This window comes from Natrix helvetica (genome assembly GCF_964273705.1).
Source record: "Natrix helvetica genome assembly, chromosome: 6".
Lineage (NCBI taxonomy): Eukaryota > Metazoa > Chordata > Lepidosauria > Squamata > Natricidae > Natrix > Natrix helvetica.
Window position 1 is genome coordinate 77,437,073 of NC_138553.1, and position 15,607 is coordinate 77,452,679.

General features: G+C 44.6%; 1 protein-coding gene across 1 annotated transcript in view; it reads left to right on the plus strand.

Moving 5' to 3' along the window:
- Window positions 1-11,911, plus strand: part of LOC309394577 (uncharacterized protein) — a 78,930-nt gene extending 67,019 nt beyond the window's left edge. The window contains exons 11-15 of the mRNA XM_081957945.1: window positions 3,795-3,946; window positions 5,931-6,092; window positions 6,538-6,608; window positions 9,144-9,248; window positions 11,204-11,911. Coding sequence (XP_081814071.1) covers window positions 3,795-3,946; window positions 5,931-6,092; window positions 6,538-6,608; window positions 9,144-9,248; window positions 11,204-11,382 — 669 coding nt within the window. The 3' untranslated portion in view covers window positions 11,383-11,911. The remainder of the gene's footprint in view (window positions 1-3,794; window positions 3,947-5,930; window positions 6,093-6,537; window positions 6,609-9,143; window positions 9,249-11,203) is intronic.
- Window positions 11,912-15,607: the final 3,696 nt, after the last annotated feature.

Here is a 15,607-nt window from a genome sequence, read left to right on the forward strand (position 1 = left end):
TTCACTTAGTTAATTATCCACAATTAATAGTATTCTACTAGTAAATCCTTTTCCTTCTTTCCTCCTTTCAATCATTTTCTGTTAGTCTCTCAGGAGCTTTACTTCTCTTATATTCTCTTTTCTCCATCCATTCGCCTAGCCTTTTCTTGTTCTTGTAATTTCTATATTTTTTCTTCCAAATCTTTTTTCTCCTTTTTAATTCTATTGTTTTGGTACCTTTCCCCAGTCCCCCACTGTCTTTCCCCATTAATCCCACCTTTGCTATTTAATTTTCCCTTTTGGGGGGGCTGCTTCACCCTTGTTTCCTTTTGGTGTGTCACTGTAAATCCCAATGCAATCATCTAAGTTTTTTTCTTTTTCAATCTCTTTTTGTTCTGTTGTATAACGTATTTTTCGGAGTATAAGACGCACCTTTTTCCCTCAAAAAAGAGGCTGAAAATTTGAGTTCGTCTTATACACTGAATACAGCATTTTTGGCCTCCCGAAATCCTGCCCCCTTTGCAAAAATGACCATGCATAGCCTTTAGGAGGTTTCCAGAGTGGTTCTGGGGGCTGGGGAGGGCAGATATGAGGGGAAAACGGGGCGTTTTTTGCTCATTTTTGTCCCCCCCCCCCCGGAGCACTCTAGAAGCCTCCTAAAGGCTATTCGTGCCCTTTAAAAAAAAACGGGCCCATTTTCACGAAAAACGGGCCTTTTTGGGGAGGTCTGCAAAGTGCAAAAACTTTTTTTTAAAATTGCCTCTTCAAAACCTTGGTGCGTCTTATAATCCGGTGCGTCTTATACTCGAAAATACGGTATCTTCTTCTTGTCCTTCATTTAGTCCCTTTTCTTTCTCCTTTTCTCCTTCTCCTTGTTCTAGGTGTCTGGAGACATGAACTCTTAATTCCTCTCCGACAGCTTTCTTGTGTACAGGAAAGTTGTCGAGTTACAACCATTTGGTTAGCAACTGTTCAAAGTTACAGCAGCACTGAAAAAGTGACTTACGGCAGTTTTTCACACTTACGACCATTGCAGCATCCCCGTGGTCACCTGATCTAAATTCAGATGCTTGGCAACTGGCGTGTACGTAGGACGGTTGCAGTGTCCCGAAATCATGTCATCTCCTTTTGCAAGCTTCTGACAAGCATAGTCAAAGAGGAAGCCAAATTCACTTAACAATCCAGAAGTGGGTTTCTACTGGTTGGCCCCAGATCGGGCGAAGCCATAGTGGCGGCGGTGGGAAGCTCCACCCACCTGCCTGGATGCTTGCACACATGCGCACGAGCGAACCGGTAGTAAAACAAATTGAAACCCACCACTGTAACAACCGTGTGACGGACTTAACAAGTGCCATGCTTCACTTAACAACCGTGGCAAGAAAGGTGGTAACATGGGGCAAAAGTCACTGTCTTGCTTAGCGGTAGGAATTCCGGCCTCAATTGTGGTTGTAAGCCAAGGACTTCCTTGTACTGAGTCATCACCCTTGTTTAAGGGAGGCACTGATGAAGATGTATGAATAGAATATAGTTCTGAAAAGCAATGCTTTGAAAATGAAGGCATTTAAGTTTCAACATGTAAGTAGATAGAATGAGTACACATTATATATAGATAAAAGGCAAAGGTTATACAGACACATTAAACATTTTAGCAGGTAGGTGAGTTTGGGAACCTTGCTTAACAATGTTTGCTAATGGTGGAGAGGTTCTAAGACCTGGAAATGGCTGTAGGAACATAGAATAGAATTGGAAGAGACCTCAGAGGTCTTCTAGTCCAATATGTTGGATAGCTATTTGTCTGAAATGGTGTAGGGTTTCCTGCCTAGGCAGGGGGTTGGACTAGAAGACCTCCAAGGTCCCTTCCAACTCTACTATTGTATTGTATTGTATTGTATTGTATTGTATTGTATTGTAACCCTCTGCTCAAGCAGGAGACCCTATACCATTTCAGTCCAGTCTCTTTTTTAAAAACCTCCAGTGATGAAGCACCCACAACTTCTGAAGGCAATTTGTTCCATTGGTTAATTGTCCTCACTCTTTGCAAATGTCTCCTTCGTTCTAGGTTGATTCTCTCCTTGGTTAGTGTTATGGCCCACCAGTGGAGCTGGCAGCAGACTCAGACAGTGAGGAGGGTTGGGGAGAAACATGGGCCAGGAGTCCTGGAGTCTGGGAAAGGCTCTGATGAGGCTCTGTGTCAGAGGCAGAGATGGGGCCAGAGCCGTCTGACAGTTATCAGCTGCCTTCAGAGTCAGACATCAGTGAGGCAGAGAAACAGCTGGAGCCTGTTCCCAGTGTGCACATGCGCAGAGTTGCCAGCTGAAGGGAACAGCTAAAGAACAGGGGTCGACTTGGGAGTAAGGCCACAGGTGGACGATGAATGGCCCCTCCCAGAGGAAATAAAAGAGGAGCGAAAGGGGAGTGCAGTTTGTAGGAGACAATTAGTTCGCTGAATTGGTTTGTGACTCTCCGAGACTCCTTGCCAAGTTTTGCAGATATCGGCCTGGCAGCTCTCCAAGCCAGATAAGGTCTGTGACTGTAAATCCTCCCCCGAAAGACTGCTGGATGTGAATGAGCAGAATTCACAGTCAATTAATAAAAGGGTTTTTTGTTGGGACAAGAAGTTTGCGTCATGCTCTTGGGAAGCCTCGATCTGAACAGTTAGCTTCCATCTATTGTCCACAGGAAAGGGATATACAGCATGTGTCCTTTTGAAAAGATCACACCATTTTGTTATGTGGCAACGAGGCTGGGAAGATCAGGTTCAATGTTCAAACTTTAGTCAGAATTTAGCAGAATCGAGCAGTAAAACCAGAAGAGATAAAACTCCAGAACAAAAGGTTGCTGAGTCAGTGTGTGTATAAAAACAAGGAAAAACATAGAGATGACTTGGTCATAAGGAAAGAAAAATGATTTGAGATGAAAGGGCAGACTGAGAAAATGTTGGCTTTGTTGAGATCGTGGAAAGGAGACAGGTGAGATCAAAGGTGTGGATGCGAAGACAGGAAAGTATCGGAAAGTATTGCTCCTGTTCTTGGAATAAACTAGATTTTGGCTATTTTGTCTCAGTTAGAACTGAAGAAACCTCTTGAACAAGAAGCGAAACGTTTTCAGGAAAAAAAACCAGAAAGCCCAGTTATCTTTTGAAAAGCATCTTTGGCGTAAATTTGGCCAGTTTTTGGTTCTGCTGCTTTTAATTCCAGGTCTCATTTCTTTCTCACAATTATGGTTCCAGAAGAAAAATAGCACAGGGGATATTTATTTATTTATATCCCACCTTTATTATTTTTTACAAATAACATTTATAGGGCACCCAACATATCCAACACACTTTCCTTCTCCTGTTTTCCCCTCAACAACAATCTTGTGAGGTGGGCTGGGCTGAATGAGCGACTGGCCCAGAGTCAGCCAATTGGCTTTATGGCTAAAGTGGGACTTGAACTCGCAGCCTCCTGCTTCCTAGCCTGGCGCCTTAACCACTAGACCAAATTGGCTCTGATGTGTACTTTTATATAATATGCATACAATATATAACACATATATGTCCTGCTACTTGCTGGAGGAGAAGCCTAGCTGGGAGTTATTATAAGACAAGGATTTAAGTATGAGTAAAAGGAGACAGTTGTTAAGTTAATCATAAATATGAGTCAGTTGTCAAGCATCTCAGTTTTGAGGATCATTTTCTTCTAACTCCTTTAACAAATGTCTCATTTAGAAACTGAAAATTTGGGTCAGTTGTGGTCATAAGTCAAGGACAATGTGTGTGTATTTATGTGTATATTTAAAAAACATGTCTAAAAGGAGACTCTTTCCCTTTGCAGATCTTCCCACTTATCTCACAGTCTCGGCGGCTAGTAAAACATGGAGAACTTACAGCTCTGGAATATAATATCAGCTTAAAGTGGAAGCTTACCACCAGGCCCATCTACCTCCATCTCTTCAATGACTACCTGCTTCTTTCTCGACCCAGGGAGTAAGTTTTTTGGGGTGGGTCTCTGCAGAATCCAGGGCTGTTTTGAACCTATCAAAGAAGGAAGGGTTTATGACTCCCTACAGCTTCAGAAGTTCTTCTCAGTAAGATAGATGGCTACAGAGACCTCTCTTGAAAGAAGGTGGCTAGTATTTTCACCTGCCCTCATGAGGACCTGGGGTGGCTGAGTGGCTAAGACGCTGAGCTTGTCGATCAGAAAGGTCGGCAGTTCGAATCCCTAGCGCCACGTAACGGAGTGAGCTCCCATTACTTGCCCCAGCTTCTGCCAACCTAGCAGTTCAAAAGCATGTAAAATGCAAGTAGAAAAAATAGGAACCACCTTTGGTGGGAAGGTAAGTGCTCCATGCGCCTTCTGTTAGATACTAGCAACTGTCATAATTGTTTCCACCAAGGTCCTCTGTTCCAGCGGGAACAGAGGTTCAGTCTCATTGGTCGAAGGGTCTGACAGCTCCCTATAAAAGGGCTGCTGTCAGACTGAACCTTCGCTGGATTGTATATAGTTGTTCTGTTACAATAAAGAGCTGTTGTTGCCTTTAGCCTGAGTGTGCCTTTCCATTACCCAATGTTGAATCATGCCGGCCACATGACCACGGAGACATCTTCGGACAGCGCTGGCTCTTCAGCTTTGAAAGGGAGATGAGCACCGCCCCCTAGAGTTGGGAATGACTAGCACATATGTGCGAGGGGAACCTTTACCTTTACCATGAGGACATGCAAGACGTTTGGCTCATTGTTTTATTTTTCTTACGCAACTGACCTAGGAAGAAAGATCCTGACTGAAAGCAGATGAATGGGATAGAACAGAATGATAGAGTTGGGAGGGACAAATGCTTGTCTGGTCTCTTCTTAAAAGCCTCCAGCTATAGAGTATCCACAACTTCTGAAGACAAGCCATTCCATTCAACGTTAGGAAATTTCTCCTTATTCTGGCAACTTAGAACTAAGGAGAAATTTCCTGAAAGTAAGAACAATTAACCAGTGGAACAGCTTGCCTCTAGACATTGTGTTTGCTCCATCGCTGGAGGCTTCTGCAGAGTCGTTTGTCTGAATGGGACAGATTTCCTGAAATTCTGTAGAGATTCTCAATCATTCAGGTCAGGGTTATCCCAAAGGTGCTTTTATTTCAGGAGGCAACTGGACTGGTCTTTTCTTTTGAAGGCTTTTCGCTTCTCATCCAAGAAGCTTCTTCAGCTCTGACAGGATAGTGGGGAATTGAAGGATTTATATTCCTCGCAGACAGCTGGTCCTTTGCATCCTTTTAGAGGGTCGTTGATATCTTTCCATTCCCCACCATCTGGTCAGAGCTGAAGAAGCTTCTTGGATGAGAAGCAAAACGTCTTCAGAAGAAAAACAAGGAAGTCCAGTTGTCTCCTCAAAAAGCACCTTTGGCACAGATTTTCTGCTTGAGGAAGCATTTGGACTAGAAGACCTCCAGGGTCCCTTCCAGCTCTGTTATTCCATTGTTTTATTCTGTTAAGATGAAACTAGTACAGTTCTTCCTGTATTTTCCTGTAAGAAGAAAAATCAAACAATCAGGGCCCAGAGCAATGAATATTGATCCCTGTTTTTTTTCTCTGTCTCTCCCTCTCTTTCCCTCTCTCCCTTTCCTTCTCTCTCCCTTTCCCTCTCTCCATCTCCCCCTCTCTCTATCTCTCTCCCTCTTTTCCTCTCTCTGTCCCTCCCTCTCCCTCTCTTTTTCCTCTGTCCCTCTCTATGTCTCCCTCTCTCCCTTTCCCCCCCTCTCCCTTTCCCTCTCTCCCTCTCCCCCTCTCTCTATCTCTCTCCCTCTTTTCCTCTCTCTGTCCCTCGCTATCCCTCTCTTTTCCTCTGTCCCTCTCTCCGTCTCTCTCTCCCTCTCCCTTTCCCTCTCGGTCTCTCTCCCTCTCTCTTTCCCTCTCTCCATCTCTCTCCCTCTCTCTTTCTCTCCCTGTCTCCGTCTCTCCGTCTCTCTCTGTGTCTCCCGCAGGAATGGCCGTTTCATTGTGTTCGATTACGCAGCCTCCTCGGATGTGCGTGGGGAAAAGTGTGAAATGAAGCTCCACGGCGACAACAAAAACCTTTTCCGCCTTTTCCTGCTGCAGAACAATCAGGGGAAGAAAGTGGAATTCCTCTTCCGCACAGAAACACAGTAAGGACTGGCAGGGAGAAACTCGGCAACCCGGCTCAGTTTTACAGGCCTGCACAGGAGAAGGCCGTTTACACCACTGCCAGCTTGGACCAATGCCAAAAGCTTATTCCTCTTTAAATAGTAGCCGCCCCTCTCTTTGTAAGTCCACAAAGTGAACCCTGGTTTCCCTCAGCTAAGAAACAGAGGTGAGCCGCACTTCCTAAAGTCGGACACGACTGGACAGGGGAAACCTTTACTTAGTTAACTTGAATTGCATGTGTGCATCTGATTGCTGGTGCCCGACAGCCCTTGTCTGATGGTCTATAGTATAGCATGACCTAGGAGGACATCCCAATGTGGCTGATATAACAAGTCATGTGCAAGGACTTGCAGCCTAGTATGTTTCAAGTGAAGGAAGGGAGCATGTGAGGTCTTGCTTTCTAATCACATTCTTTGCTTTTCCTAGGAGTGAGAAGCTGCGATGGATTTCTGCTCTTATGCCCCAGCAGCCTGAACCTGACCTGTTGGATGATTCTGGTAAGAAAGCTCAGGACACGAAACCAATAAAGGAGAATATTTGTAGCTCAGGGTTGACATGAGGGGTCCTTGATGCCCTCTGAGATTAGTTGTTTTCTTTTTTAAAAAGTTTTTTTTATTAGATAAACATTAAAAACATAGTGTGACGTTTCTGGCATAAACATTTCCCTATAGTTTTTGGATCTTACAACAATTCCATTTTATATCCATTACATAGTTATGTGTGGTCAGTCAGATGACCTGTCCATTCATCCCTTCTTATATCTGATTACTAACCATACAAATACATATCCGATCACACTATCACACAATCTTTAAACCATATTTTCCAATTCTTAATTTGACTGTGTTTTTCTGTCCCGGCCTTTTCCCCTCATTTCTAATCATCGGTACTATTTGTCCCAGATTTCCTGACACGGTATTCCGTCTCACCTTTGTTTTTGAGCTCTAGAGTCAGTCTGTCCATTACTGCATACATCTTATTTATTATTTCTTGTTCTGAGGAAGTCGCCTTATTTTTTCCATTTTTGTGCAAAAACCAGTCTTGCCACTGTTAAAATATGTAGCATTAAATATAGTCCATCTTTACCATGTTTTTCTTTTGTGATCTCTAATAAAAATAGTTCTGGCCTCAATTCCATCATTTGATTTAGCACAGGGGTGTCCAAACTTGGGGACTTTAAGACTTGTGGACTTCAACTCCCAGAATTCCCCAGCCAGGCTGGCTGGGGAATTCTGGGAGTTGAAGTCCACAAGTCTTAAAGTTCCCAAGTTTGGACACCCCTGATTTAGCATCTCTTCCACATACTTTCTTATCTGGTGCCAAAGGGCCCTAGCTTTCAGGCACTCCCACCATATATGGTAAAAGGTTCCTAGTGCAACATTACATTTCCAACATCGTGGCGATAGGTTTTTATTAATTTTAGCTAGTGAGATTAGTTGTTTTCTTGCAGAATTTCATTACCCTAAATAGGTAACATCATCAGCAGTAATAAACACATGAAACATCTGCAAAAAAACAACTCAGCTCAGAGGGCACCAAGGACCCCATATTATTATTCCTCCTCCTCCTCCTCCTCCTCCTCCTCCTCCTCCTCCTCCTCCTCCTCCTCCTCCTCCTCCTCCTCCTCCTCCTCCTCCTCCTCCTCCTCCTCCTCCTCCTCCTCCTCTCTGCAAAACCTTCAAACAGTGATGATGTTACCTCCTATGGGGTCTATGACAACTTACCGCAGCCAACTCATCATGGCCAATTTGCCACAACCAACTAACCACATCCAACTTCTCCCGGCCAACTCAACCATGGCCAACTAGGACAAGAGTTACATTAATATCAAAAGAAATAGTGGAATAGAATCCTGAAAAGAAAGGATGCAAAAGAAGGGACAGAATGAAATGTGTATGGCCAAAATTAAAAACATTTTTAAAAAACTTATTTTACAATTAAAGAGTAATTATAATCAATCAATCAATCAATGTTAAAGAAGCAATTATAATTAAATAATTAAATAGAATTGTTAAATTGCCCTGCAGCAAGTTGCCCCAGGTTAAGTTGGCCGCGGCGAATTGGGCACTGTGTGTTGACTGTGGCAAGTTGCCCCATTTCAATCCTAGGGACAGCATGGTTCTTGAAAACGAACTTTCCTTAAAACAAAAGCACTGAGATATATAATTTTAGATTTTAAGCTGGTGGAAAACAGAGTCCAGAAAACTCTGGCCCATCACTGTTGAATCGCAGAGTACAAAATAGGGCTAAAGTTTTTATTTATTATAAATATTTTACTCTGCGTCAATCATTTTCACTCTAAGCATCTTTATTTATTTTTAATGGTTTTTTTTTAAATATATATGATTGCTTAGTGATTGCTTAGTGTCTGGGTTAAATTTACTTTATACAAGATACTACTACTACTAATAATAATAATAATAATACAAGATACAAGATACTACTACTAATTATAATAAGATAATAAGATACTACTACTAATAATAATAATAATACTGTTTAGAAGTACATGACAGTAATCTTTCAACTTCTAAGACTTAAAAATACAGTTTAGTTATATTATATTTTGTAAAAGTGTACATAGTAATCTTTTTCCACTTTCTGCTTTCTACCTCTTTTTTTAAACCCAATTTCATATTAAGTATTGTGTATCTATCCATCATCTCTTACCCTTTACTCTTTAAGCATACATAGTAATCGTCTTTCAATTTCTAACATTTACATATACATAGTAATTATAGTAACTTATATCATGTGACAGTATACATAATAACATTTTCCCAATTTCTAACTTCTAGCTCTATTTTCTAATCTTGAGTAAGACAAATCCCATATTAAGGGGTATTCTGTATCTATCCATCATCATCTCTTGCCCTTTTCAGTATTTCAACTCTTATTGACTCTATAAGTGTCCTTATTATGTGGTGTAAATAGAGTTCATGACGAGGTGCTTGCGTTAACCCCAAAGTATTTTGAATTAGGGTAATTTCCCCCCCCCAAAAAATCATCCCTGTATCCCATCGTATTTTCAGATGCCGCTCAAGTGCAGTGCGTGAAGTCCTACAAGGCACGAGAGCACGATGAACTGACTCTGGAGAAAGCCGACATCGTCATGGTCTTGCGGCAAAGCAGTGATGGTGAGTTCACCAACATGGGCTTTGTGGTAGGAGAAAGAAGGACATTTCTGGCTTTGCCATTGGCTTCCTGCTGGAAAAGGGTCCCTTTCAGGGATGAGATTCAGCCGGTTCGGACCGGTTCGGGCGAATCAGATGCTAATTGTCCATCTGATTCTCCGAACCGGTAGTTGCAAGGACTGGCTGGCCCTGCCCATCCTGCCCTGAGCCTTTGCACAAGCCCTGCACTTACTTCAATCCAAAACAGGCCACATGGAGACTCCTGGGAGGAGCATGGTGGGGTAGCAGGGGCAAGGTGTGATGGGCAGGGCCATCCAGGGTTGGGATTTGGTAGTTCTCCGTACCGGCTCCAACGTTAGCTATGGGTTCTCTTGAACCCGGGTCAACCGGTAGCAGCCCACTCCTGGTTGAGTTGCTTGAATCAAGAGTCACAACACACAGCCACTGTACCTTGAGAGCTAAGGAGGATTGAGGCAGAGGAGAGGAGAGCAGTGGAAATCTATGGGGCGATCCTTGGGATGGAAGAACTCTAGCTCTGTGGATAAAAAGCAGCGGGTAGAGAAGAAGGTGGCTCAGTGGCCAAGAAGCTGAGTTTGTCAATCGAAAGGTTGGCAGTTCGAATCCCTAGCACCACGGAACGGAGTGAGCTCCCGTTACTTTGTCCCAGCTTCTGCCAAACCTAGCAGTTTGAAAGCATGTAAAAAATGCAAGTGGAAAAATAGGGGCCACCTTTGGTGGGAAGGTAACAGCGTTCCGTGCACCTTCGGCATTTAGTCACGCTGGCCACTTGACCATGGAGGCGTCTTCGGACAGCGCGCCATGGTCACTGGAGAGGGTTTGTCTTGTTTGAGGAGCTGGATCAGAACAGGCCATCTGAAGCTTGCCTGCAGATAGAGTCCCAAAGGTTGTGACCTTACTTGCATCATTCATGTAGGTGATGTCATTGGGGCTTCTGCTAGGCATGTATGCCACGGAGCGCTGAAATTCCTAGGTATATTATGGTGTTTCCCTGAAAATAAGACAGGGTCTTATTTTTTTCTCCCCCCCCCCACACAAACAAGTGCTTGGCCTTATTGTCGGGGAAGTCTTATTATTTTTGAGTTGCAGGAGGTCCCTTAACCTTGGCCCACGACCCGCGTACCAGCTGATCCAGAGATGGCCAGAAGTTCTGTGTTTCTGGCACACTCTTGCCTGCTGCTCTTTTTGTGGCCACCAGTAAGAGAAGGGGCACGGGAGCTAGTGTTTGCAGGAGCAGCCTCCGCAAGGTGTTTCCACTTGGATAGCAGGTGCATGTGGGGCATGTTCCCCCTTCCCCCCCCCAGGAAATGGCGGGGACAGGCTGCGCATGCGTTTAAATATTTTAGTAAAGGGCTAATTTTCAGGGGAGGTCTCATTATTTTTGAGGCACAGGAGGCAGCAAGTGTGGTCACCTTGTGGCTGCTGCTGCGTTGCAATATTTTCTGGGCTTATTTTTGGGGGGAGGGCTTATTTTAGGGCATGCATGCAAAAGCCCGATTGGGCTTATTATCTGGGGAGGTCTTATTTTTAGGTTTCCAAAAGAGGCCCTAATTAATTTACGAGCCTCGAGCCAAAGTTCAAAAGAAATCCAGTCATTTATTAGGAGCAACATTTCTGGAAATGCCTGTGGTGGAGTCAGATCTGATTTCCATTTAATGGTGGCTGTAGAAATCTGAGATCCGACCCCAGCTGAAGGTATGCGTGGAATTCTCTCCCCGCTCTCCTCCAATGTTAACTTGATAACAGGCATGGAAATGCTTGACACTTATTTTCAGGGAAAAGAGGGTAGGATCGTTGACCAGATAAAGAGAGCCATCCTTTATACATCAGGGCAATGCGTGCATTAAGGCGCTTAATTTTTAGGATGACAAGATAAAGTTGCAATGCACAAAATCATGGCGCTTTGTCCTCCAAACACTTTGCTTTTGATCTCTCCGCAGGATGGATTAAAGGCGTGAAGCTCTCCGACGGAGAGAGAGGCTGGTTTCCTTTCGATCACGTGGAGGTGATCTCCAGCAGGCATATCCGGCAGATGAATCTGAAGGAGGAGCAGCGGGTCAAAAATGCCAAACAGCAGGTCTTTCGCCGGGTAGATAAAAGATCCCCTTTCTCCAGATGACCTCCACCCTGTCCCTCCAACCCAGGAGGACGTTGCAAGGTGTTAAACTGCCGTGTCAAAGACAAGACTTGAAGGGGCAAAGCACAAGCTGCTGGCACTGGCATCGGTTGTAACCCTATTGGAAAAAGCAGGAGGAAAGAGCTGCATGGTTTTGCTCCTGATTGCAGAGAAGAGGAAGAGCCAAGGAAATGGACAAGGATCTTCAGAAAAACTGAGCTTTGCTCTGCGACGTTTAAATGCACAAAACCGCCGGCCAGGGAGTTCGCTTCAGCTCTGCAAAAAAAAAAAAAAAAAAAAGGCTTTAGCCCACCTCACAGAAAGACGTGAGGCTAAAATGTTAATATTTGAACAGGCTTTGGACTGTCTAGCAGAATGCAGTAGGGGAAAAATACACTTTGTGGTATTCGGGTGAAATGGCCTTTTCTTTCCATTTTAGCATCGTGCAAAATAATGTTCCCACCGCAAAGAAAGAAAGATGTTACAGCAACTACTGGCGGGAAAAAATTAGGTCCCGGTTTCTAGCATCATTGGCGTTCTGATGTAGCTCTGGTCCCTTTTACACTCCCCCGACACGTGTCTGCGCCTGCACATTTCTCAAGGGAAACACTTGCTTTTGTTCACTAGGAAAGTTTTGTTGTTAGTTGCGAAGTTGTGTCCGACCCATCACAACCCCATGGACCACATTCCTCTAGGTCTTCCTGTCCTCTACCATCCTCTGGAGTCCATTTAAGCTCACGCCGGCTGCTTCGGTGACTCCATCCAGCCGCCTCCTTCTCTGTCGTCCCGTTCTTCTTTTGCCCTCCATCTTTCCCAGCATGAGGCTCTTCTCCAGGGAGTCCTTCCTTCTCATGGCCACCTAATGAGAAGGAAGGAAAGTTTTACCTGTTTTTAATTTCTGCATGTTGGGTGGTATTAAAGGAACAGGATGAAGAATAGAAATCGAAGGAGGAACGGTTGCAGGAATTGGATAAGTCAAGTCTAGTCTAGTGAAAAGAAGGACTAGGGGTGGCATGATAGCAAATGTTTCCAGTATTTGAGAGGTTGACACAAAGAACGGGGGGCAGGGGATCAAGCTATTCTCCAAAGCACCTGAGGGTAGAACAAGAAGCAAGGATGGAAACTGATCAAGGAGAAAAGCAACCTAGAACTAAGGAGAAATTTCCTAACAGTGAGAACAATTAACTAGTGGAATAAATGTTGCCTCCAGAAGTTGTGAATGCCCCAACACTGGAGGTCTTTAAGAGACTGGGCAGCCACTTGTCTGGAAAGGTATAGGGCAGTGATAGCTAACCTTTTCCAGACCGACTGGCCAAAGTGCAAAGCATGCGCGCCCCCTGTGCATGCACCCACACCACCCCCAAATGCATGCGCCTCCCACACCCCCATGCCCCTCGCACATGCATGGCAGAGACCCGACAACCAGGTGGCCGGTGGGAGGCACGAGCGCATGTGTGGCGGAGTGGAAGTGGTGGGACGGCTCGCTTGCCCACAGAGGGCGCTGCATGCTATAGGTTCACCATCATGGGTATAGGTCAGTGGTTCTCAACCTTCCCAATGATGCAACCCTTTAATACAGTTCCTCATGTTGTGGTGACCCACAACCATAAAATTGGTGTCTCGGTTCCTAAGACCATCGAAAATACCTGTTTTCCGATGGACTTAGGCGACCCCCGTGAAAGGGTCATTCGACCCCCAAAGGGGTCCCGACCCACAGGTTGAGAACCACTGGTATAGGGGCTCCGCTCGAGTCAGGGGGTGGACTAAAAGACCTCCAAAGTCCCATCCCACTCTTGTTGTTCTGTTCTATTAAAAATGAAAAGTAGTGGTTTTGACCTACCTTCTCTCTTTTTTTAAAAAAAATCATTTTTATTAAGAGATAAAAATCCGAAAGAAAACAAGATTTTTAAGAGTGAAAGAAAGGAGGAGGAAGGTGCAAAGAAGAAAAAAAAAGGAATAACTTCCCAGTTTTTTTCAGTGCAGAAGCGTACAAGAAAAAAGAAATGCAACCTCTTGTTTTACATTTGACAACATTCCAAGTCGTTTCTACAACAACAAAATCATTCCCATCAATGAAACGTAAAATCAGAGTTTCAAATTTTTTCCCCAGTTTTGAGCAAAACCTCCAGAAGTGGTTTCCAAGTCAAGTATGGGCAGGGGGTTGGGCTAGAAGACCTCCAAGGTGGGAGGTTATTTTATTATTTTACTAATTTATTATTTTATTATTTTTCTTTTTCCTTTCTTTTTTCTTTTCCTTTCTTTTCTTTTCTTTCTCTTTCTTTCCTCCCTTCCATCTTTCTCTTTCTCTTTCCTTCGTTCCTTCCTTCCTCTCCTTCCTCTCCTTCCTTCCTTCCTTCCTTCCTTCCTTCCTTCCTTCCTTCCTTCCTTCCTTCCTTCCTTCCTATAATTTTTATATCCACGAAAGCCATCTTATGTTGCTGTGTGCAAGCAGGTGGCAATATAAAGTTTCTAAAATAAATTGTGCAACCATCCTGGGCAGCCTAAAACAGGGGGTCTCCAACCTTGGCAACTTTGAAAACTTGTGGACTTCAACTCTCAGAATTCTGGGACTTCTGGGAGTCGAAGTCCACAAGTCTTATTATTTATTATTTATTTAATTAGATTTCTAGACCGTCCCCTCTCCCCGAAGGGACTGTTAAAAGTTGCCAAGGTTGGAGACCCCTGGCCTAAAAGGTGCTCTGAAGTCAACCCCACTGAATTTGACTAGGTTTCCTCTACTTTTGAAATGCAGTATCCTATTTGCGCATTCGTGCTGAGGATGCTGGTTGACAATTATTTGCCTGGGGTCTCATAACAGCACGTATCATTGTCTTGGGGATTCATTTAAACCGGGGAGAGAAAATGTGCCAGAAGTCTCGCAAACGCCGGAGGAGAGGGGGCGAATCAGATCCAGAAGTGCCGCACATGACCCCCAGTGAGCTACCTAAAAACTACTTCTGAAATGGAAAACATGGTTTGGGGTTCAGCGGCACGCAATCCAGACCTGGAAGTGCGCAGAGGCACCAGCTGCACACACCCTAGAAGGGGTGAAAGGCAGCTATCCAACAATGGAGAGTCAGGAAGGCCAAGCTTACATCCGGCTTTATAAAGCCTTAGTAAGACTACTCCTAGAGTACTGCATCTAGTTTTGGTCACCACACTATTCAAAAAAGTTGTTGAGACTCTAAGAAAAAGTGCAGAGAAGAGCAACAAAGATGATTAGGGGACTGGAGACTAAAACATATGAAGAACGGTTGCAGGAACTGGGTATGTCTAGTTTAATGAAAAGAAGAACTAGGGGAGACATGATAGCAGTGTTCCTATATCTCAGGGGTTGCCACAAAGAAGAGAGAGTCAAGCTATTCTCCAAAGCATCCGAAGGCCAGACAAGGAATAATAATGGATGGAAACTGACCAAGGAGAGATTCAACCTGGAAATTAGGATAGACTGTCTGACGGTGAGAGCAATCCACCCATGGAACAGAAGTTGCCTTCGGAAGTTGTGGGAGCTTCATCACTGGAGGCTTTCAAGAAGAGATTAGACTGCCACCTGTCGGAAATGGTGCAGGATGGCAGCGACTTGCCATGACTTTGGAAGCCTTTACAGATTGAGTTGGAAGGGACCTTGTAGGTCATCTAGTCCAACCCCGTGCCCAAGCAGGAGATCCTGCACTATAGATGGCAGCCTAGTCTCTTCTTGAAAGCCTCCAGTGATGAAACCCCCACAACTTCTGAAAGTAAGCTCTCCCGCTTGAGTGTGTGTGTGGGGGGGTTGGACTAGATGACCTACAAGGTCTCATTTTTCACGCCCACTACTGTTGCAGCATCCCCAGACAGTGATCAAAATTCACTTGGCCCCTGGCACGTGCTTAGGAGAGTCACGATGTCCGAGGGTCGCGCGATCCCCTTTTGCGACTTTCTAACCAGCAGAAGCAATGGGGAAGCCAAGGTTCGCTTAACGGCCACGTTGCCTAACAAGCGTGTTCAGAAAGGTCATAAAACGGGGCACGCTTCACTGAATATCTGTCCTGCATAGCAACAGAAACTACCATTGTGGTTCAACTTCGCAAGTTCTCCTGCTTGGGCGGAGGGGGGAGGGTTGGACTAGATGACCTACAAGGTCCCTTCCAACTCTGTCCATCCGTAAAGGCTTCCAAAGCCGTCGCAAGCGCGAGCAGCCTTGACCGTCGCTGCCATCCCGGCGTCCCGTTCCCAAACTCGCCCACCT